Raw genomic sequence first — 23,463 nt, forward strand, 5'->3', positions numbered from 1 at the left:
ATTTTTAAACACACTCTTCAAAAAAAAAAAAGTTGAGCAATAGATGAAATTGGGCCGGATTGAAATATTTAATCATGATCCGAAGCTCAAAACTTCCATAAACTGGGCCTCAAGTTGTTCATTAGAAATCCCTGATCGATCGACATGTAGTATACAAATAAACCCTTACAACACAGAAGGAAGGGTTTTGCCAAGTTCAAACCCTCTCCGCATAGCTCCCTGGTTTGCTCTTACTTGCTCCTTTTCTTTCTCGGTTCATAGATTTTAGGTTCAAGTGATTTTTGTGACAACCACTGTGGTTGTTTACATTTTCATTTTTGTTTCTCTCTTGGGTTTCTTATATGTTATCTCTTTGCTTTGAAAGGTATCATCTTTTGCGAATGGAAGATTTGCTTGACTTTTATGTCATCGAGAAGCTCAACCCTGATGGCAAGAAATATGACAAAGGTTTGTGGTTTTTTTCCTTTGAACTCTATTGGCTCTTTCACTGTATTATTTAGTTTAATCACTTTGTTTTTCTCAGTTCTTTTCTGGGTTGTTAGTACTTGGTAGTTTTTTCGTTGCTAAAGGTTGGTGCTTTATGGTTGAATTAAAAACTCGATTAAGTAGAAGAAGTTTTTTTACTATGTTCTTGGTTTTGTTTTTGGATTTCCACTGCTAGTAAGTTGGTATGAATAAAAGGGTCTTGTTTCTCTTTAATTTTTTTTCCCAAGAGGACTTGAATTTTAGTTCTTTGTCGATATCTTGCAATATAGTTTTACCATTAAGAAATTAATGTTTGCTTTGATCTCTACTGTAACGGGGTTTTTTCAAATATTAAGTAGTTTTCTTGGAATGAATGTATTATTTGGTGATTTTCGGGGTTGAAATTTGACCTTTTATTGTGAGATATTTATATTGTATGTTATTTAACTGAATTGGCACTAAATCCCTTCCTACTGTAATTCTGGTTGGTTTGTTCGAGTTTCTAATCGGCATATGTTGACTTTCCTTTGCAAAAATTGATAGAACTAATAAGACTGATAAACTTGTGTTTGTTTGTACTTTTTCTGGACTAATTATAGTTTGTAAACTATGCTTTTGTAGTTTCTCGCATTGTAGCTCGCAGTGAGAAGGGGGATTTGTACATGGTGCTTGATGTACACACGGAGATTTATCCTATTGAAGAAAAATCAAGGTATTTAGTCCTATTAACTGGAACATTGAACACTGATGGCACTCCGGTTGACCCTCGTAATGCGCAGGTAATCCTCTTCTCTCTGTTTTGGTATTTGGTTATCACTCCGACATGTTTGGTGTTGGGAATGACTTAGATACTCTGTATTCTTACGTTTCTTCTACATGTTTGCATTTTATTCCTCCACTGTATTTGTCTTGGTTCATTATTAGCACTAACAACATAATTTTTTTTTTTTTCACTTTCTTTTCAAAGCCATTTACAATTACCTGGTTTTCAAAAAGTACAAGTCATGTGCTGTTATTACAACTAACCTGTAATGATGGAATAGCGACCTTGCAAGTTTATTAGTTGATTTGCATGATGTGAACTTGTCTACTAGTTTTATAGACAAAACCGAAGTTCTATTGCTATTAGGTCACTAAAACAAATTGGGGCTGTTACAATGATCTGAGGCTATGTGTTAGGGCAGGATCTCAACAATAACATACTTGAACAATGTAGTAGAAACAAATTTACATTATGTTAGTGATGTTTGTTTATTTGTTTCTTTTAATATTGCGATCTTACAAATCATTTCTATTAATGCTACCTACTTGCTGTATCCCATCCTCTTACAGGGTAAGCAACCATCCAAAGAAGACAAGTTTGAGTATGTGACACACGGGAAACTTTACAAAATTGACAAGGAAGGTTCAGGAGCTGATTTCAAGTTGTATGTGCCATACTTGTAATTACACAAAAGTCGCTTTCGTCGAGTCTGTTTAGAAGTCATAATGCATCTTCATTCATAATAGATTACTTATTTCATCCAGGTATATGACTATTGGTCTTTTAACTGATATATGTATTTCTTTTTTTTTTGGCTTTAGGGAGATCTACATTTCATTTGGTGGACTTCAACTGTTGCTGAGGGGGAGTCCTAGCTCGCTTGCCAGGTTTCAGCTTGATAAAAACTATCTTATGTTGATGAGGAATATGTAGAAACATTAAGAGTTCTGTATAATTTTATACTTGGTTGCATGCCTAATAATTCAGCTATGATGAAGTTTCAGTTACATATAATCCAAGAACTAAATGATTGGAAGAAAGTGAGGTTTGCAGAATCTTTTTGTGGCTCACTTACGAGTTGCTCAATGAGGTCTCTCTGCTTGTTTTTTTTTTTTTTTTTTTATAAAAAAATTGATTTATTTTATTAGTTTTCTGTATTTTTATATCGATTTAACATATTAGTATTAAAAATAAATTTTTAATAATAATAAAATATTATTTTGATAAATTTCTAAACAATAATAATAATAATTAATAATGAGATGCTCAAGTAACCTATATGCTTAATTTTATTAATGAGTCCACTACTATTGATTAAATAACCTCATTTTTCTCTATTTAATAGTTGAATTTCTTATTACTATTTCACACCAACATAATTATGAATATTAAATTTTGTAAATACAAGATAAAGAATTATGATTGATTTTAAAGCAAGATAAAATCAATAAAAAATTATTAATAATTAAAACGTGATATATTATCAATCATGAACTCATTATTCAGACATCTTTACTTTTTGCAAGTTAATTATTGAAGGTCAATGATGATAATTTTTGAAGAAAGATGTTAGTGTTTTATCAAATTTGTTTCGGTGTTATTTTCATGAAAATATAAATCTTAAATTGATTGATGATCAAACTTAAAAGAAATATGATAATTAATCATTTTCTTTTACTTTTAAGGTTGCATGACAAATCATCATTTTTTTATAATAATAATATTATTATTTTATACTAATCCTTAAGAAATAAATAAAAACAAGTCAGAATCATGGAAAATAATAATTAAAGAAAAAACACTTGTGAGATTGTAGGAAATATACCAAACAAATTGAAAAAATAATAGATAACAGAAAAAAGGGAAGGGAAAGAAAAAAAAAAAGAGTTGGTAGGGGCTCCATGTGTGGCCTAAAAACTCAAAAATAAATTATAGATTAAAATTCCCATAAACACATCATATAAAGATTAAATTAATAATTAAAAAAATAACATTATAGATTATTATTATGACACGAGAAACATTATAGATTATTAAAATGTAAGAATAAGCATCCTGATCGTTCATTTTCATTTGGATTATGTGTTTATTTTTTTCTCTGTTTGTTGAAAACAAATATATTTTCTGATTTCTTTTCTTGCAGTGTTTCTTTGGAGTTTCAACATAATGTGTGCGGTAGATCGATATATGCTAAGGGAAATCCAAGTCACACACATTATTATGGACGATGTGACACATCACATGGGTATTAAAGGAGTGTTTGCGTGTATTCTTAAAAGTTTTATTTTTTTTTGTTTAAAATAGATTTTTTTTTATATTTTCATATAGCTTTAATAGATATATGTTAAAAATAATTTTTTAAAAAAATAAAAAATTTCATTTTAATATTTTTATAAATAAAAAGCACTTTGAACCACCATCATTACATGATTCCAAACAGGCCTAATTAATAGAACTGAAAATGTTGTGCAATTTCCGAGGTTTTAAACATGCCACATTTATTTGGTAGTATAGTTGCGGTTGCTTTTCAAATAACTTTTCATGTCAAAATACATGCTAATGATTTTTTTATTTTTTAAAAATTATTTTTGACATCAGCACATCAAAACAATTTAAAACTACTAAAAAATATATTAATTTGAAATTACAAAAAAAAAATATATTTTTTTAAAATACTTTTAAAATGCAGAAATAAATAGCCAATAGTAAGAGCTCTTACTTCATTAATTAGACTCCTTGATGCTCGGGGGACAAGAGAAGATACAAAGAAAACGACCCTCATGGTCCCTTGAAACACCACCAATTCCTGACCTTTCTGAAATTTCAAGAGGAGAGGCATCATCTTTAAAATCACTTTTCTCTTACTATTATGAAATTATTAGAAATTTGTAATTTAAAGTGCTATGTGAAGTTATATGATGATATATAATTATATTTTGATGAATCTTAGAAAAAGAAAAAAAACAAATCCAAACATGCTAAGATCAAATAAAGTAAATTATTAAACTCGAACCTACTTCATTCAAAACACCATTAAATTTTTGGGTTTGTGGGGGGTATCTAATGCTTATAATTACCTAGCACACTAGATTTGTTGCTATTACAATGGTTTGGAATGGTGCAAGGTAAATTTTTAAGGTTAGCTTGAAGATTAATCTCCAACAATATCACTTGGGGTATTTGGTTGTTGAGCAACAATAGTGTTTTCGAGGAGAAAATTATAAGATTGTTTGATTATTTTTTGTTTTTCTTCTTCTATTTTGGTCTTTTTGTTTTTGTTGTAGCAGATTAGTACTGTTTTTTTTTTTTCTTGTAATCTCTTTCTCTATGTCTGTTTTTTTTTCCTGTTTTGTTTTGTCCATATATAGTGATTTAGCTATTGATTTTATGGCATTTTCAATATATTTTTGATAATTATAAGAAAAACACAATTAAATGTTTAATGTTTAAATTGTACCTTTTTATTTGGATATAGGAGGCCACTGTTAATATTAATATTTATTAATCTTGCTATCTCCTCGCCAGACACTACTTGAAGAATGAGACAATCTTTAGGAGTGTTTATAATTGTAATTGCAATTTTTTTTTACTAAAAAATATATATAAAAAATATTTTTGACATCAGCACATAAAAATGATTTGAAAACATAAAAAATTATTAATTTTAAGTAAGGAAAAAAATAAAAAAATTCAAATTTTTTCAAAAACACTTTTAAATACAAAGAATTCAATTAAAAATTTAATTTTTCTATGGATCTTTTGATTTGCAACATATCAACTTGCCATATCACATAAAAACAATGAAACTAGATTCAAGGTCTAATCTCAAAGTTAAAATCCAGATTTGCAACATATAAACCCACCACACCAAATAAAATAATGAAAGTAATTCAAGATCTAATCTCAAGATTGAAGCTCAATTTGCTAGAGAAAAAAATATTAGTGTATATATCATGTAGTTAATCAGTTGGTTATATGTGATATTGATTTTATTCATATAAATATATTTAATTTATTAATAAAGGTTTATTTATCTTTAATATTCATCAAATATTTTATTAATGGATGTAGAATAAAGATAAAATACGTGGGACAAAAATATTTTGTAAAGAAAATTATAAAGTTATAATTATGAGATTTTTATTGCATCAAAGCATTGTTTTTAAAATATTCCTAGTCAATACTTTATTAAGACTATATATTGATTAGAGCTATTAAGATTGATACATATTTATATTCTTTTTTTTTTTTTTATGAAAGGAAGCAGTTGTTTTCATAAGCTGGGGTATGAAATATACCTAGAACTGATATATAAGTGTTTGTCAAATGACATGTATACTGAATTGGCCCCATGAGAATCATAGACATAAAACCCGGCCCTACGGGTTGACTTGGGACCCAAGGCCTTGGATAGGTTTTAAATGGTTTAAAATCATGCTTGCAATTAGCCCGGTAAAACCCAAGTGACCTGGCGTAACTTGGGTAAGACTCGATTTTTTTTTTTTTACATTTGTTTTAATAAACCCCAAAAATATAAAATTAATTTGTGAATACTTGGCCTCACATATTTTTTTTTATAGCCTACATACCCATGAAATGTTTCTTAACTTTTCTATATGGGATAGTTATATTTATAGCTTCCATCTACATGAAATATTTCTTAACTTTTTCATGTGGGATATATATATAGCCTCCATTTATATGGATTGTTTCTAAATTTTCTTATAGAATATTAAATTTTTTGAGGTTTTAATGTAAAACGTTTCTTAACTTTTCCATGTGAGATATTAAAACCATAAAAAAAATTAATTTTTCTCAAGTTGACTAGGGTCAACCCGTGTGACCTGAGACCCGATCCTTGTCAACCCCCGAGTCAGATTTAATAACTATGATGAGAATCTTATATGGAGGGATCACGTGTGTCTATGAAAAGGCTCACGTGATACTTGTATAAATGATCTGTACAGTTGAGATCACTAAGTTATTTTATATAGAAAGTGTTATGTTTTAATCCCGCTATATGTTGTTCTAATAAAGGGTAACAAATGTGCATATATTAGGTATAACATGAACTATATGAAGGTATTTAAGTAATTAAGAGATGATTCATCACCTTATATAAATTAAGAAAAATGCTCTAACTGTTCTGAAATAGTATTGATTGTAAGTCCTTATGTAAGGTGGAATGAGATTGAAAAAAGTTTCAAATTCTATTTAAAGAATCAATGAATATGGTATTGAGAACAAACAAGATTTAACATAATAAACACATTCCATGGTATTATGTCTAAATTGAAACATTGATGAAGGAATACTAATTATACTAAGAAACTGGTGATTAGATTAAGAGGTTAAGTCATATTACTTGTCGCACGTGTGCGGCGGCGCGGCGATCGTCCACCCTAAAGGAAAAAATGGAATATTCATTCCTGGCAAAAATAAGGAGAGACAAGGAATTCTTGTCTCTACAATGTGAAAATATGGACTGGGAGTCGCCACCTAGTATTCTGGTTACTAGGAACCTTAACTGGTCTTTAGAGATCGGGTACGGAGACTGGTTGCGTAAAGGGAAGGTATTAGCACCCCAACTACGCCCTACCTAAGGTAAGCTGCATTGTTTTGTCTGATAAAATCTAAAGTCTTGTTGTGGTTTGTAATTGTTCGGAATACGCATTACATGTAATGTCATACCCCAGGTTCGATTGTCCGGAAAAAAAGAATTAATATCCAGAATATGCATTACATGTAATGTCATACCTCGAATACTAAGAGACAAACAAAATAATTTTTTTTGTTGTTTTTGAAATTTTGGCCAATATTCTCTTGACTTTAATAAATTGGTTATTAAAGCCAAAATGCATGCTAAAACATTGTTTTTTTGGTGTATGAAAAATACAATATGATTTTTTAGCATTGAGACACTTGGCCGTATGCACAAAAACATTTTTTTCCTTTTTTTAATTTTTTTTGTATTTTTGGAAGTTTTTGATGAAAAACCGGGTAGTTTAATATCAGATTTTTGTATTTTTACGACATAAAAATACTACCCAATATTAATAAAAATAACATAAATCAAAAGTGGGAACATCATAAATATATTTTTTTAAAACAATAATATTTTTTTTAAAATGGGCCGGATCAGGCCCAATTGCATGGGCTGGGCCAAACCTGGCCCATTTACATGGGCTGGCTGACGTCCCAGCCCAGGCCCAAATGGGCTGGTTACTGTGCACATAGTAACCGGGTTACTGTGTGCACAGTAACCAGTGAATTAATTAGCCAGTTACTGTGCCCATGCACAGTAACCGGGTAATTAATTCATGGCTTGCAGAACGTGCACAGTGCACGTTCTGCATGCAAGAAGATGAACAGTAAAACGAGATAAGGGGTTGAGGGCTGACCTGTGGTGGCTGTCGTTGATGGCGGAGCTGCTAGTGGCGACAGGAAGCGGCGCTGACAGTGGGGTGGCCGGCGGTGGCTCTGCGTTTTCCTTCTCTCTCTCCTCTGTTTTCTTCTCTGCTTCTTCCTTTCTCTTCTCTGCCTTCTCTCCTCTCTTCTCCCTCTTCTCCCTCTCTTTGCTCTCCCTTCTCTTCTCTTCCCCCTCTCTTGGTCTTCTCCCTTCTGTCCCTCGGTCTCCCCTTTCCTTTTTTTCTTCTTCCTCCCCTGTTTTTATAGGCGAAAAACAGGGGAGACGTGGCTGGGGCGGCCACTATGCTGCCGCCCCTCCAATGTTCGTCCAACACGTGGAAATCCTTGGGCAAGTGGTGTCCTTGTTTCGGCGTCTTTTTGAGCAAAAGAAGGAAAGAAAGTAGGCGAAAAGGGAGAAGAAAAATCTTCTTCTTCTGTTCTCTGCGTGCGCAGGGAAGAAGACGATGGTGCCGTTTCCAAATGGCGCCGTTTTGCGTTTTTTTTATAATATATTTTTTGAATTTTTTTATTTTTATTTTTTATATTTTTTATGTGGGGACCAAAAAATGGGTTACAACAGTTGCCCCCCTCTTTACAATGCTTACGGAGCAAAACTTTGTGCATAGTAAGTGTTGTAAAGATAAAATAACATTGGTCTTTCGAAACTGGTCGTCTCAAAATTTGATTGACCTAAAACTTCAACCGGACCCAAAGTCTTGTGTGTGGTTGGGCTAAATTGAGATTCCTTTCGCCAATCCCCTTTAACCCGAAACTTAAATATTATGTGTGTGTGGTTAGGATAGACTGAGATTCCTCTCGGCAATCCCCTCTAACCAGAACCAAAATCCTGTGTGTGGTTGGGATAGACTGAGATTCCTTTCGGCAATCCCCTCTAACCAGAACCAAAATCCTGTGTGGTTGGGATAGACTGAGATTCCTTTCGGCAATCCCCTCTAACCAGAACCAAAATCCTGCGTGGTTGGGATAGACTAAGATTCCTTTCGGCAATCCCCTCTAACCAGAACCAAAAATCCTGTGTGGTTGGGATAGACCAAGATTCCTTTCGGCAATCCCCTCTAACCAGAACCAAAATCCTGTGTGTTCAAACCCTTTGTTTTTGAAGAAGGTATATTTTCACGGGTAAGCTGCCCAACACATACTTAAGGTGGTCTATTTTCAGGGGCGACCAGCCCACACACTTACGCTGACATTGGTCTATTTTCATGGGCGACCTGCCCAAACATAAAAGTAAAGAGTGGTCTCATTGTAATGGGTGACCTACCCAGATGGAAAAATATGAAGAATTGGATGGTGAGGGCTTAAAGGCACACTCGAAAAGAGGTAGGGTTAGAAAAACGCACTACCAAAGGAGTTGAGGGCTCAAAGGCGCACTCAAAGGGAGGTAGGGTTAGAAAACGCACTACCCAAGGGATGAGGGCTCAAAGGCGCACTCAAAATGGAGGTGACGGCTCAGAGGCGCACTCAAAAGGAGGTGAGGGCTCAAAGGCGCACTCAAACGGAGGTAGGGTTAGAAAACGCACTACCAAAGGGATGAGGGCTCAAAGGCGCACTCAAAATGGAGGCGAGGGCTCAGAGGCGCACTCAAAAGGAGGTGAGGGCTCAAAGGCGCACTCAAAATGGAGGTAGGGTTAGAAAACGCACTACCGAAGGGATGAGGGCTCAAAGGCGCACTCAAAATGAAAGTTGAGGGCTCAAAGGCGCACTCAAAAGGAAGTAGGGTTAGAAAACGCACTACCAAAGGGATGAGGGCTCAAAGGCGCACTCAAAATAGAGGTGAGGGCTCAAAGGCACACTCAAAAGGGAGGTAGGGTTAGAAAACGCACTACCGAAGGGATGAGGGCTCAAAGGCGCACTCAAAATGAAAGTTGAGGGCTCAAAGGCGCACTCAAAAGGAAGTGAAGGCTCAAAGGCGCATTTAAACAAGTGGTAAGGTTAAAAAACACACTACCTAAAAGTTGATACACTGATTGTCAATGTTGAAAAGCAAATGCATTATGATTGATATGCATGTATACTTACCTGAGAAATATAGGCCCCCATTTCTTCATGGTGTCTTTGTTTTCTCTCAAAAGTTGTAGTGTTGGTAGTAAACTTCAATGGCTTTTCCACTTTTGCTTACTCGGGTTACATCTTGTGATCTTGACCTCTGAGAATGGTTTGATGTCATCATACATCTTTGTCCTTCACCCTTTATCTTAAGGGTTACCAATTTTGTCCGACATTTTCCTTAGAACAGGAATCATGGAGTCAGCCCTACCATGTGTTTTTAATTGCCCCCCAGCTTGATCATGCCCCCCAAGTGTTCAACTTGGGTTTAGTTTGGGGTGAGGATATGTGAAAGTAAGTTTGAGTTTTTTGTACAATGAATGTTTTCATGCAAAATTTTTGGAACTTCCAAGTTATTCCAATCACAAAAATGATTTTGATATTGGTTCAAAATAAACTTGTTCTAAAAAATCAAGCGATTCCTATAGACAGGTTTCTTGAAGTGATAAAAGCTTTTTGCTTTTGGTTAAAAGATGAAGTGACATCTGGTTGGTCACAAAAGGTTTAAATGTCAATTTGAGGGTTATTGAGAACCGAAATGAGTCAAAGCATTTATTTTATTTGCATGAATAATGATTTGACTTGCACATGAAAGCACTACCTACCAATCTAGATTGCTTGCCTTTGATCAGAAAGGGCTTTATCAGGTATGTAATGTAGGCTTTGGCTATTGATTACGAAGAAAATGGATATGTTGCAAGCTCAAAAGGTGTTTAAGGGATTTCAAGACTAGGGATCACTTGTGCTTGTTTCCTGACCTTTTGTCTTTTGGATTTTTTTTTTTCAAAAATGATTTGTCCTGCCCCCCAGTGTCGGGTTTGGGCTTTTCTCTTTGTTTTCTCCGTTTTTGTTTGGTTGAGCACAATCATATCAGTTGTTTGTATGAGAAGCTCAAATCTTTTCGATCCTTTAGATCTTCTTCTTTTCTTTTCTTAACCAATCACTGCTTCATTTAGATGATAATGAAAGATTAAAAATGACATGATCAAATCCAGCACCCATCTTCACTGCTTTGTCTGGATGGGTAAAAACTCTATTATTTTGCCTCCTAGTGTGGGGTGTGATCCTAGTCAAGGTTATTTCCAAAAAACATTACTAGGCTCAAAATGGGACTGCAATGGATATTTTTTAGCCTTGTGAAAGGATTATCAAAGATGGCCTTTCCTCATCTCAAACTCATGCATTGAGGATCGATAGGTCTTGCTTTCATGCGCGTATGCCAAATGATTTATTCAGTCAAACAAAACTCCGCTTTTGAGTCACCTCATAGTGTTGGTTTATCTTTGTTGTCTTTTTTTCTTTCAAGTTTTCTAGGTATATGTGTACCTATTTAAGGAATCACTTGAATTTTCAAAAATACATTTGTTTTGGACAAATATCAACATGATTTTTGTTTTTGTACTCACTTTGGAGGTCCCAAAAAAATATCCTTGGAAACATATGCGATTATGTATGGGTTTGGAGGAAAGGAATACCAAAGGATTCTTCATGTTATAGTGTTGTGAGCGAAGTTACGCTCAAAATGTTATTTATATGTAATAACAACAAAGAAGAATGTGATGTGACCACAGGAAAACACATGATCTTATTTCACAAGAGAAGCTCATGAACAGAGAAAGTCTTGTTCAAAAGCATTAACAAAAGGCAATAACAAGGCAGGCTTCATTCCTCTATTTTGGCGCATCTGTTCATAGGCTACCTCCTCTCAAAAGCTCTGCGTAGAGGACTCAAAGACAATGCGGAACAACACCACGATCAAAATTTGAGTTCTACAAAATTCAAGCTATCATGTTGGACCATTGATGCTTTCCAATTCCCCAAACATTCCATCCTAATATGCTTCAAGCATGATTAGGCAGCGGGTTCGTATTCACATTGGGGGTGTCTTCCAACTCTATCCACCCAGCCTTGATTAATTGCAGAAGCTTTCTCTTGAAGGCGTTGCAGGTATAGATGCTATGCCAGTAATACCAGCATGGTATTCACAATTGAGTTCTGGCTTGTACCAATTAGGATAAGGTGGCTGCAGAGGTGTTAGAGGTTCTGTAGCTATTTGCCCGATGCTCAAAAGCTTTTGATACATCTCATTCAGGGGTAACGGTAATGGAGGTAGTTGTTCTTGAACCCTTTGGAAATTTCCAATTTGGCTTTTGACTTGAAAGTTTTGGGGTTCAGGTTTTTTGATGTTGGCAATTTAGGATCGAGTATGGTAATTTTGGGATGTATTTTTTCTACCCATGTAGCCATCCTCAACATGGTGAACCTCTTTTCTTTCGAAGCTTCTTTTCTCGGTTGGTGCAGCAATTCTACCACTCTTGACACCTTGCTCTATGCGTTCACACACTATTACAGCATCAATGAATTCTACCACTCTTGACACCTTGCTCTATGCGTTCACACACTTAAACTGTCTTGGAAAACGTGCATTAGTAGTTTTTCATCATGTACTACCTCAGCCATTTTATTGCAATAGAACCTGAGATGAGTCATGGGGCATTGTGTTCCACTGTATTTGATGAATTCAGGAACACGAAATTTCTTTGGGACAACCACATTTGGGACCAAACACATCTCTGCTGCCCGGACCGGGTCATATAAGTCTATCCCTTCAATGGCTTTAAGTCTGGCTTCCAGCGCCTCTATCTTAGCTTGATTAATGCTATCAGATGACTTAGCCTTGTGGGACTCATTAGCAGATGCCTTCACGACTGTTGGGGATGGTGCAGGTGTTGTTGACTGCACAAATGTTGGATTTTGCTGAGGTTCTTGACCATGTTCGCTCATTCTTTCCTCAGGCTGAACTGTAGTAGGAGCCGGATCAAAGGTGATCGGTCGATTAGAAGGACCTTCATCAGAGGTATTTCTTAGTGTTTGCTTGAGTAAGCTAGTGAGGTGAGCCACACTTATTTTCAGAGACTCCAACTCGTCGTGCAAATAGGCCTCACGTTGAGCACGTTCTTCATCTTCCATGTTTCTTGCTCGAAGTCGGGTGTTGTAGACTTTTTGGGGACCTATATTTCGATCTGGCATGTATGCATGTTAAATGTTTGAACATGTAATTTATATGATGCACTTGCCCTTCGAGGGATGACATGATTTTTTTTTTTTGACATATTCTGTAAAGAAAGATAGCGCATACAAACTAAAGATAGGGTCTATTCATGAATAGGTTTTCTACCTGGTCTCAAAAGGGTCTCATATCTGCCCAGTGACGTCCTTCGTAAAGGCAGTATGGGGGCGTTGCAAAGAACAGTTAAGACACGTATGCCCACCATTACCAAGCAGGCACTCAGATATGAGTTGGGTGTTTCACGCATCTGAACCCGACCAATAGTCATAGGGCAGATCGTTAATTCCCCACTTAACTTAGAAGCTTGTGTGTGCTTGAAAAATATAAAGCATGTGATGCATGACGCAATTCTATACAATGCATGAACAAATATGTACAAAAATTAAAGCGCGTAAGAAATAAATAAAGAAAATGCATATTTAAAAATAAACACGCAAACCACCACAAAAAACACAATAAATCAGACAACAACAAAGCTTAGTCCACAAGGTCCCCAGTGGAGTCGCCATTCTTTTTCTCTCTCAAAAGATCGATATTAAGCAAAATTGATAAAACATGTGCAGAAAACAAAAATGCAAAAATTCTAAAAAAAAAAAATATAAAAAAAAGGAAATGGGCCGGACCCGGCCCATATCAGTGGGCTGGGCCAACCCGGCCCATTACCAAATGGGCTGGTTACTGTGCCTAAGCACAGTAACCAGCCTCCTTCAACTGCTGCAGAACGTGAATTAATTCACGTTCTGCATGAAAAAAAAGAAAGGAGCTGCAAAAGGAGAAGGAGACGGGGCAGCGGGAGGTTACCTGCGGTGGCGTCGAGGCGGTGCTGCTGGCGGCGTAGGCACGGTGGCGATGGTGGCGGAGGCACTGTGGCCGGCGGTTTTCCTTCTCTCTCTCTCCTCTGTGTTTTTTTTTTCGTTTTCTTCTCTGCTTCTTCTTTTCTCTTCTCTGCCTTCTCTCCTCTCTTCTCTCGGTCTTCTCCCTTCTGTCCCTCGGTCTCCCCTTTCCTTTTTTTCTTCTTCCTCCCCTGTTTTTATAGGCGAAAAACAGGGGAGACGTGGCTGGGGCGGCCACTATGCTGCCGCCCCTCCAATGTTCGTCCAACACGTGGAAATCCTTGGGCAAGTGGTGTCCTTGTTTCGGCGTCTTTTTGAGCAAAAGAAGGAAAGAAAGTAGGCGAAAAGGGAGAAGAAAAATCTTCTTCTTCTGTTCTCTGCGTGCGCAGGGAAGAAGACGATGGTGCCGTTTCCAAATGGCGCCGTTTTGCGTTTTTTTTATAATATATTTTTTGAATTTTTTTATTTTTATTTTTTTTATTTTTTATGTGGGGACCAAAAAATGGGTTACAACATTACTTATGACTTTTCTAATATTTGGGGGACCATGACAATTTGCTAAATATTGTATTTGATATTGAAATATAAATCAATCAATTATTGACTTTATAATAAATAGATTTATTTAATTTATTTAACCATATTTTATATAGGATTATGATTTATGTTTGAGTGAACTTATTAGGGAACCTAATTGGTCACACAAATAAAAATTAGTGGTTAAAAATTAAAATGAAATGATTAATCAAGTATAACTTAATTGTAAATTAATTTTAGAAATTAAGGACTGAAATGTAATTTATATAGGGAATTATAATTCTAGACTAGAAAAAACAAGTAGGGACTTGAATGAATAAAATTTTAAAATTATCTTGAAATAACATATATGATATTATTCAGGGGGCAAATTGATATTTTACCATTTATAAGGTTTTTAGGTTTCTTTATAAATAGAATGTTATGCCTTTTATTTTTTATATAGTAAATTCTACATAAACTACAGAAGTTACAGAACACATGAAAACATAAAAGAAAGCAGCTATCAGTCAAAGGCAGAACAATCTCTCTCATCTAAAAAAGATTTATTAGATTTCTCACTAGTGGTTTATGCGGATTATCGTTAGAAGCTAGACACTTGAACGATTTGTGGTTTGCAACAATCCAGCCTTGAAATAATTATTCAAAATTGAAACGAACATTTGATATTTAGATAATTTTCATATACACTCTAAACAATCCTAGATATATCTAATGAGATCATTGGGGCTCTCAAAAAATTTTTAATTTATCATTTCCGTTGTATGTATGTATTTTAGGAAACCCAAGAGTTATAGTAGAGCCATTGTTAGAAAATTAGAGTTGTTGATTACATGTTATAATTTTTATTGGCATAATCATGAATTAAATTCGTGTGTAAAATTATTTTCCTAATTTTTTGCTCTTATGATTTTTCAAAAAAACAAATGAACTATTATCTAACCAGATCTAGCCAGATTATTTAAATCTTGTCAAAATATGCTATTTGACTGAAATTTATAAGGAAAAAAACAAGTAACATTTAGTGGTTGAGAAAGTCTATAACGACATTTTGTGCACAACTAACAAGTCGTTTGTAACTATGCAATAGGCTATTATCTTGCCACAAAAGCACTAGACATTGCTGGTGAGGCTGATGTGCGAGGTTGATGCTTGGCAAATGATGACTGCTATTGGCGGTGACAACATGGCTATCGGCGCCAAGGATGGCTAACAGAATCGTGGCCGCCGCCGCCAAGGCATGCTGCTAGCAACAGTGAGCCCACAACCGACTGTAACAACTGAGAAGAAGATGATTGACAAAATTATAACTCTACCCCTGTATATTTTATTATTTTACTTTTAGGTTTTTAAAGGTAACCCTACACCTTATAACTTATTACAGTAAGGCTTTTGAGATTTAATTTATAAATTTACCTCAGCAATTTATTCCTTATTATAATATGATATTTAAAATAAAATTACAATTCTACCCCTATATATAATGTTGATTTTTTATTTTAAAATTGAAACCTAAATTAAATTTGTTGTAGAATTAATTTTCCTAATTGGACTAGGATTTAATTAAAACTATCAATTTAAAATTTTTGAGTTTTGTAATATCCTAATAGAATTTAAATTTAACACAAATTTTAATTAAATAACATTTGAAAAATAGTTTTTCTAAAATAAAAGGAGTTTTTTAAAGCAAAAACATTTATCTAGTTGATCTTAAAATAGTTTGGGATATTAATAAGAGTTTTAATATGATTTATTATGTTTGGAAAATTATTGAATTGGATTTGATTTAATATTTCTAAGTGTTAGAAATATTATTTTAAAATTTCACATAAAGCCAATAATTAGAATGGAAGCATGCAATGTATATAATTATGCATATTAATATGTTCTTATATATGATGGATGACTTTGGACATTTAAAGACCATTGCGATTGTATTTTTATGGTTAAATGATTGTAATATTAAATAGGATCTGAATTTTTTTTTTGTAAAATTATGTTCTCATATAATTCCCCTCGAATGTAACTACAGGTTTTTTTTATACAATTATATAAATCTTATGTAATTTAGAAATGTAGAAATTCAGATAGAAAATCTATTTTGCAATCCATGACGAAGAAAAAATGACAAAAAAGTACAATCACGATGTTAGTAAATAGCTTATTAAAATTTGCAATAGCTACGTAGTTTCCTACCAACTAATTCCCTTCAATGGCTCGAGGGAATTAGTTTAGATATATCCATAATCATCGAATTAGAATGGTATGCTAGAGATTTATGTTAATGTATAATTGATATGTATATATCAATTATCCCATGAAATGAAACCTAATTAAAATCACTCATTAATGTATTAAGTACATGTTAAGAATATGATTTATTGCCTTCTAAATTTATATGCATAACTGCATAAGCTAGAGTTATACTTATGGATAACTTACTGAGCTACTCAAGTTTACCATTAATCGAATATATTTAATGCAATAAAATCAGGCCTTACTTAACTAACTTATATGATTTGAATGAGTTATTTATAATCATATAAGATTATAAATAGTACTTAGGACAAACATATATGATATGTTCAGGTAAAAAGTTATTACCTAACTTATTTACAAATCACATAAAGATGTAATTAATAAGTTATGTTATCTATCTAATTTAATTATTTTATTTTGTTGAGTTACTTAAGGTCATATAAATTAAAAGAGATCATAACCCATTAAGGGATCTAAATGAGATTTCTCAAAATTAATAGTGAGAGCTATTAATCCGTAGGAAAATAATGGGAGACTAAATCATGATTAAAGATCTCATCTATATTTGGTTATAAATATTTATACCTGAAACCAATACTCATTATCTTTATATTAACCTCTCAATAGATTACCATGAGTAAGAATTGTTCTCAAACAAGAAAAAATATTACATGTTCTTAAAAATCTAATTCCTCCTATTTTTAATGAGGACCCTACTAATGAAGTTAGAACTAAATATCAATATCATATTGATGATAATGATGATTAGATAATAAAGCCATTAGACATAAGTTTTAAATGTTTTTTTTTTTATTTCAGGGGTAACTAAGTAATTTTTCTGTGAAAAAATTAAAAAACTTTTTTATCCTTGTATAATTTGAAAAAGATAATTGTATCATCATGAAAGAATAATAATGCATTTAATCACTATAATGAATAATATTTTGTATTGTGATAGACATTAACTTCCATTCCATCGTTTATATTTTTGTTAATTACATATATTGACTTCCCTTTTAGCTTTATATATTAAGTTTGACACACCATTCATACAAAAAGCAAATTGAGAAAAAGACATAATTCAATAAATTATATTAATAATATTAGCACATAATTCAATAAATTATATTTTTTTGCGTGTTAAAAATTAATATAAAATCCTAAGAAAGTGAGGTCTTATATTAGTCTTAAGATTGAAAGTCCTTGAATTCAAACTTAAAGAATCAAGGAAACGAGCAAATTTCATTTTACCATCAAACCAATCAATAAAGACGAGAGCAAATCTCTATAATCATCAAAGCAGTTACTTAAAAGTGTGATATATCTATTTTTTAATATTAATTTCACTCATACAACAGTCTATCATTATTATTATTATTATTATTATTTTATTATTATTTAAATTCCAAATATTAATATTATATTTAAAATACTTTTTACTCGAAAATATATTAAAATAATATATATTTTTTATGTTTTAAAATTTATTTGTAATATTAAAATATTAAAACAGTTTAAAAATATTAATTTTTAATTTTTATAAAAAAAACAGATTAGACTCTAAACTCAAATTATTCTCAATTTCTGTACCAAAATTAAATGAAAGAAGGGACATGAAACTCTAGAAAGAAATAATTGATATTTTCGAAGTTGAATCTAACCAAATATAGTATATAATATAATATTATTTAGAAAGGATAAATGAATGAAGAGATACCAAGTGGATCCAAATCATGAAAAAAAAAAATCAACATAGACGAGTAGATTGCTGCATTTGATTTCCATAGAAAGCAGGGTAGAAGAATCCCTCCCTCTCACACACATACGCTCATAGCCACAGATGTTTTTAGCTAACAAAACCAGTTTATGTACACAGAAAGACTGTTTCAAACTCAAAGATTCACCCATTCATTTCTACCTCATCTAATCAACGAAGTCTCTCAATCTCTCTAAACCCAGAAAGAAAAAAGAAAAACAGAAACTCCCTTTTCTTCCTATAAACTGAAGGATCATCGATGGGACAGGTCCTAGACAAATTTCACGGTACCTTCTTCCTCTTCATATCATTATTTTATTGTTATTGTTATTATTATTTATCGTTAACCAAATCGTTTATTTGTCTAGTTTTTGTTCCAGTTTTTTTGTCTTCTGAAGCTTCATGGAAATAGTATTTTTCTTACTGTTCTTTTTCATGTTTTTTGGTTACCTTTTCCTGTGTTAGAAAAAAATAATTTTTTTTCTTTGTTGATGATCTATTATATGAATATTCTTTACTGGGCCACTAGATTTGCTGGGAATTTTTTTTTTTTCATGAAAGTATGTTACATGTTCTTTTTTTTTTTTTATGCCAAGTGTAGGACATTTGTTGTTTGTTAAGCATCACGATGCCATATGGTTTGGTTTACCAATTTGTGCAGGTAAGCAGTGGAGGGAAAAACAAATAAGGTTAATTGCAGACAAGGCGTATAATCACATAAAAAATCAGTCGGGAAGTGCTAATCTCACTTTTGAAGACCTGTATATTGCTGTTCTACTTGTGTACAAGTATAAAACTGTGTTTTACTTTCTTGTTTAATCATTTTATATTTTTTTCTAGCCTTTGAAATCGATTCTTTGATCAAAATTATATCTGGTGCTAGTCTTACTAATGATGAAGTTCATTTCTTAATGCAGTGATATTAACAAGCGCTTGCCTGGTCCCCATTTTGATCCTCCTTCGAAAGAGCAAGTCAGAGCCATGATGCAGGTACTCTACTTCATTTGATACAGACATAAATCTCAAAGCATTCTAGAGTTATGTTTCTATAGTGAGATTTGATGGCTTCTTTAAGTAATTTTGCAGAGAAATAGTCTTACTAGCAGTAATACTTATGTGCTCCAGGTAGCAATACTGTTCATATGAAAATCTGAACATTGTATTCGTCATCATGGAATCTCCTCCTATACTTTAATAGTTTAAACAAGTGCTGCAGAAGTTATATATATGGTTCAGAAAGCATATCATATGATGCTTGTATCAAAATGTATTAAGGAAAATGATAATTCTGATGAAAGTAATTGAGCTTTTCTGTGAAATACCTTGTCTTTACCATTGTTTCTTAGTTGTTCACAAAGAATAGGACGACATCCTTTCAGCCTAATTTCCATTTCCAATATTGTGGGAGGTATATGTTCAACAAAGCTGGGAAAACCTCGATGCCTTGAGTTTACGACTCACTCTCTCTTTCTGGGTACCAAATGTTTATGATCTGACAAGTGAAGGTAAATCCATTGATTGTTCTACATGCAGGCGTGCGATATGAACCTTGATGGTGAACTTAACCATGAAGAATTTGTGAAGTTTATGCAGCAGTTAACAGCAGACACGTTCATTGTGGTTAGTCAGGGGTTGATTATCACTTTGGTTGTGGCCCCAACAGTTGCCATGGCAACAAAGAAGGCTACTGAGGGTGTCCCTGGTGTTGGAAAGGTGGTGCGAAAGTTACCCACCACAATCTATGCATCCCTCGTTACTCTTGCAATTATGTGGTTTCAAACTACACGTCAGGATGTTGGCTAGAGGCTTCATTCTTGTCCAGTAAAAAATAATCCATCCTATAACAGTACAATGTACACATTTTGCTGTTAGTATACGTTTTTTTTGTGAAATATGTTGCTGGTGATTAGTTTACTTCTTAATAATCAGGATGATAACTTTGCCACAACTTGGTGAGCTGTATTTAGTTGGTTTATATTGTTTGTCATTCAGGGTGCTGATTTTAATTGCTTTTTCTTTCTTTATTACCGCACACGAGGTTTTAAATATTAGCCTGGTTGATTCTTTTGCTCGCTGCTTAACACTGGCTTCCAGTGTTGGATTCGCCTTGAGTAATAAATAGAATCAGGATTGAAGAACGCAACAAGACTTCCTCAGATTGCTGCGTGCAACTTCCCTTACAGGATGGGAACAAGGGAAATTTTTTGAAGGAACTCTACAAGAAAATTAAGAATTTTAATCTTTATAGAAAAAAAAGTCACCATGATGTTTCTCCAGGGATTTTCAGATCGGTAAGCATGGATCATTCAAGGATACTCTGGTATCCACACAAGGGGTGAAAAAAATTTACAAGTGTGTTTCCCAATGAATTTGAAGGCGTTAAAGCAACAGTCTGTGAGGATCATAATCAGGAGTTTGATGTCTTTGATATACACATGCTTTTGCGGATTGGCATGACAATCAAATATTCGCAATCAAACATTTAGTTAATACCAAAAAGCATATTCAAGAAATGGAGAGGCCAATAAAACATACGAGGAAAAACTGACACTTAGAAGGTAGAGGACCAGTTTCAAAGCAATAGAGATGAAATCAAGTAGAATTCATCCTTCTAGCTTAGCTTTGGCCGAGTCAAGTTGTTCTGTACAATATTCACAAATTAGATATACGAATGCAATGTTGTTAGAGTTGCATGGAGAACATTGAAATATTAACCTCGAGTGGACGTGAAAAGATCTCTTACTTTGTTCAGAAGCTGTTGCTTTCTGGGCGGTTGTACGGAAAAAAAGGTTCCCATTTTTCTGATAGACAGTCTGCGATCAAGGAGAAACAATGTAATGTCCTCCGTAAAATAGTCTTATTACCACCATACAGGGAAACCAAAATATAAAATTTAATTCGGTAAAAGCTAAACCTTAGCATGCATATTACTAACAGCATTTAAGCAGAAAAGGCTGTATAGCCTGTATATTTTGGAAAACTACGAAGACTGTAAATAATATCCAAGCCATGCTCATAACCAATTTAAATCTAACCATGAATATGAATTTGGTTTCCATGGTTGCAACTGATTTGAGCACTAGATAGATAAAGTGTTTGTTTAGACAACAGCTCGAGTTTGATATCCAAGCACTGCATTCTACAGTCCATTATTATATTGAATTTAGCTGGGAATTATAGGCGGAACAATTTGACCATATTGTGTTATTGGGAATAAAACAACTTGTAAACCAATCAATTCACTTAAAACCACAATTGAATACATTTGAATTCTCTAGTCTCTACACCTCCAAGGAACCACACTCTTGCACGTCAAACAAAACAGAACCCAATTATAGAGCAATAGTCAAGTGCAGTTAAAATGGAAATAACTTGTAACAACACCATGCCATATTGATAAATGATATATATATGATAGCTCAGGCATCAAAAGTTTATAACCTGCCTGACAAAGGAAAGGGCTAATATGGCAACAAGATAATCAATAGCTATTTGGGATTGGTAAATTAGGATAGTCAAGTAGGGCAATTGCTTTTAGTAGATTTCACAAAAATTTCTACCAAGGTGGTGCAAGGAATTCTTCCCAGACATGGGTTTGAGGCAAATAAGTGAATAATAGCAAGTATTCCAGCTAATAAAAGATGCGTGGTAAGAAAATGCCTAAAAAGAATTGAATGGAAAAGAAGAAAACATAAAGAGAAAACTGAAGCCTTCAAACAAAGACTACAAGCTGCTAATTTTCACATCTAATCTACCAAAAAGACAAGGATTACAAGTTTCCCCAAGGACTTGAAATAGTTGTTAGGTGCTCCCTCCATCATGCTAATTGCCACCCTATTCTTCTCTGTACAGTCGGTATCATATAAACACACTCGACTGAAGCTATAAAAATCAGGGGAAAAAAAGGTATGGAAAGAAGATCGGCATCAACGAATCCAACAAAAAAGGAAAACAAATTCCACCATGCTCAATTGAACCAAGGCTAAATGTTCATGACAACATCATTCCTTGACAGAAAGCAAAAGTATCAGAAAAACCCTTTTCAACAAGAAAATAAAACCATAATGTTTCTTATCAATGAGATGGTTCTTCCTACCTAAAAGCACTACTCATACGCCATTTTATATTCGAATAGTCAAGAAATTATCATCTTCTACTTGAACATAACCCGAACAATAGTCAAACAAATAATATACTGATTTTGATTCTTTTGATGCACAACAGCACAAGTAATCAAATAATCAAGGCAAGAGCAGAATAAAAACCCAAAACTGGAAACTAAAACGAGATACTGTTGAAAGAAGCTTACACGAGACGATGAAAGATTACTGAGCTCTGCTATTGCTACTTCATGACTTCTAACCTGATAAATGAAACCCGCATAAATAAATTAGTCATATAAGAGATAGGTGAGAGATACACAAAAGGAGGTACCTTTTTCATGAGATCGAGATTTGTGCCCGTGGCAGAAGAGGAGGATGCCATTGTCATAGACAAACTGTTTTTAGACCTCCCGGCTTCTTCTCTCTTTTTGGAGTGATGCCCTGAGAGAGTATAAAAGTTTATTTTTGAGTGTTTTATACTGGTTTATTGCATAGTTATAGACCCGACCCGGGGATTGACCGGATCAAGGAGCCGGGTCTGGGGTTATATGAGTTACTCAGGTCAACTCAAATCAACTTGAAAAAATAAATTTTTTTTGAAGCTTTCATATTTCATATAAAAATATTAAAAAATAATTCAAATATAAGTTATATGTATTATAAATAATGAAGTTTTAAAGATTATTTTAAAAGATTTGTTTTTATCATTCATTGAAAAGATATTATATTAGTATGTTATTCTTTTAAGTTGAAGTATTTAAACAAATTTTTTTTTGTATTCCACATTAAAAAAACATAATTTTTTTTTTATTATGAACATAGAATATATATACTAAAAGGCTTCAAATCTCACATTAAAAATGTGATATTCCACATCATAAATTAGCGTTCAGAGCCAAGGTTTTATGAGTAGTGCTGGTCGCTGACCTAGTGTATATGTTTCGGGGCGTTAGGCTCAGAAGTGGACTTGCGTCACTAAGAGCAAAATCATGAGAACGGTAAGGCCCAAAACGGATAATATACAGTAGGTTGGGCTAGGCTATTACATTTGATATCAGAGCTGAGGACAACTTATCTTAAGGTGGGGGGATTGTGATATCCCATATCGGAAGTGAGCGTCCAAAGCCAGGACTTTATAAGTAGTGTTAATCGCTGACTTGTTATACGCGTTTTGAGGCATCAGGCTCAGAAATGGGCTTGCG

The 23,463-nt window shown here is 33.6% G+C and overlaps 2 protein-coding genes and 1 long non-coding RNA gene across 5 annotated transcripts; 2 read left to right on the plus strand and 1 right to left on the minus strand.

The window, feature by feature from the left end:
• On the plus strand, nucleotides 1–2,298 carry LOC118042902 (DNA-directed RNA polymerases II, IV and V subunit 8B). Of its 3 annotated transcripts, none has more exons than XM_073403800.1 (5): nucleotides 1–222; nucleotides 365–447; nucleotides 1,102–1,244; nucleotides 1,798–1,907; nucleotides 2,050–2,298. In XM_073403800.1, the coding sequence occupies exons 1-5, from the start codon at nucleotides 44–46 to the stop codon at nucleotides 2,159–2,161; spliced, it is 627 nt and encodes a 208-aa protein (XP_073259901.1). In that variant the 5' UTR covers nucleotides 1–43; the 3' UTR covers nucleotides 2,162–2,298. The 3 variants fall into 3 exon arrangements, with proteins under 3 accessions (XP_073259901.1, XP_073259900.1, XP_034906535.1); XM_073403799.1 differs by having other exon boundaries at nucleotides 9–222; nucleotides 1,087–1,244; XM_035050644.2 differs by having other exon boundaries at nucleotides 15–222; nucleotides 1,087–1,244; nucleotides 1,798–1,892.
• Nucleotides 2,299–18,090: 15,792 nt separating this feature from the next.
• Nucleotides 18,091–20,165, plus strand: LOC118042898 (uncharacterized). The gene is made up of 4 exons (XM_035050638.2): nucleotides 18,091–18,445; nucleotides 18,820–18,946; nucleotides 19,076–19,148; nucleotides 19,692–20,165. The coding sequence occupies exons 1-4, from the start codon at nucleotides 18,418–18,420 to the stop codon at nucleotides 19,959–19,961; spliced, it is 498 nt and encodes a 165-aa protein (XP_034906529.1). The 5' UTR covers nucleotides 18,091–18,417; the 3' UTR covers nucleotides 19,962–20,165.
• Nucleotides 20,166–20,901: 736 nt separating this feature from the next.
• On the minus strand, nucleotides 20,902–22,719 carry LOC118042893 (uncharacterized). Its single transcript, XR_004686520.2, has 3 exons — nucleotides 22,593–22,719; nucleotides 22,468–22,521; nucleotides 20,902–20,971 (listed from the first exon to the last, which is right to left on the minus strand). It is a non-coding gene; the product is annotated as an uncharacterized lncRNA (long non-coding RNA).
• Nucleotides 22,720–23,463: the final 744 nt, after the last annotated feature.

This window comes from Populus alba, chromosome 13 (genome assembly GCF_005239225.2).
Source record: "Populus alba chromosome 13, ASM523922v2, whole genome shotgun sequence".
NCBI classification, from domain to species: domain Eukaryota; kingdom Viridiplantae; phylum Streptophyta; class Magnoliopsida; order Malpighiales; family Salicaceae; genus Populus; species Populus alba.

What these genes read in the sequence shown, in the direction of transcription:
- LOC118042902 (XM_073403799.1), top strand. Translation starts at nt 44, where the DNA reads ATGAAATTGGGCCGGATTGAAATATTTAATCATGATCCGAAGCTCAAA. An exon ending in CCTCTCCGCATAGCTCCCTG is followed by an intron (nt 223 to 364) that starts GTTTGCTCTTAC and finishes TTGCTTTGAAAG; the next exon opens with GTATCATCTTTTGCGAATGG. An exon ending in TGGCAAGAAATATGACAAAG is followed by an intron (nt 448 to 1,086) that starts GTTTGTGGTTTT and finishes ATGCTTTTGTAG; the next exon opens with TTTCTCGCATTGTAGCTCGC.
- LOC118042898 (XM_035050638.2), top strand. Translation starts at nt 18,418, where the DNA reads ATGGGACAGGTCCTAGACAAATTTCACG. An exon ending in GGTCCTAGACAAATTTCACG is followed by an intron (nt 18,446 to 18,819) that starts GTACCTTCTTCC and finishes CAATTTGTGCAG; the next exon opens with GTAAGCAGTGGAGGGAAAAA. An exon ending in AAGTCAGAGCCATGATGCAG is followed by an intron (nt 19,149 to 19,691) that starts GTACTCTACTTC and finishes TTCTACATGCAG; the next exon opens with GCGTGCGATATGAACCTTGA.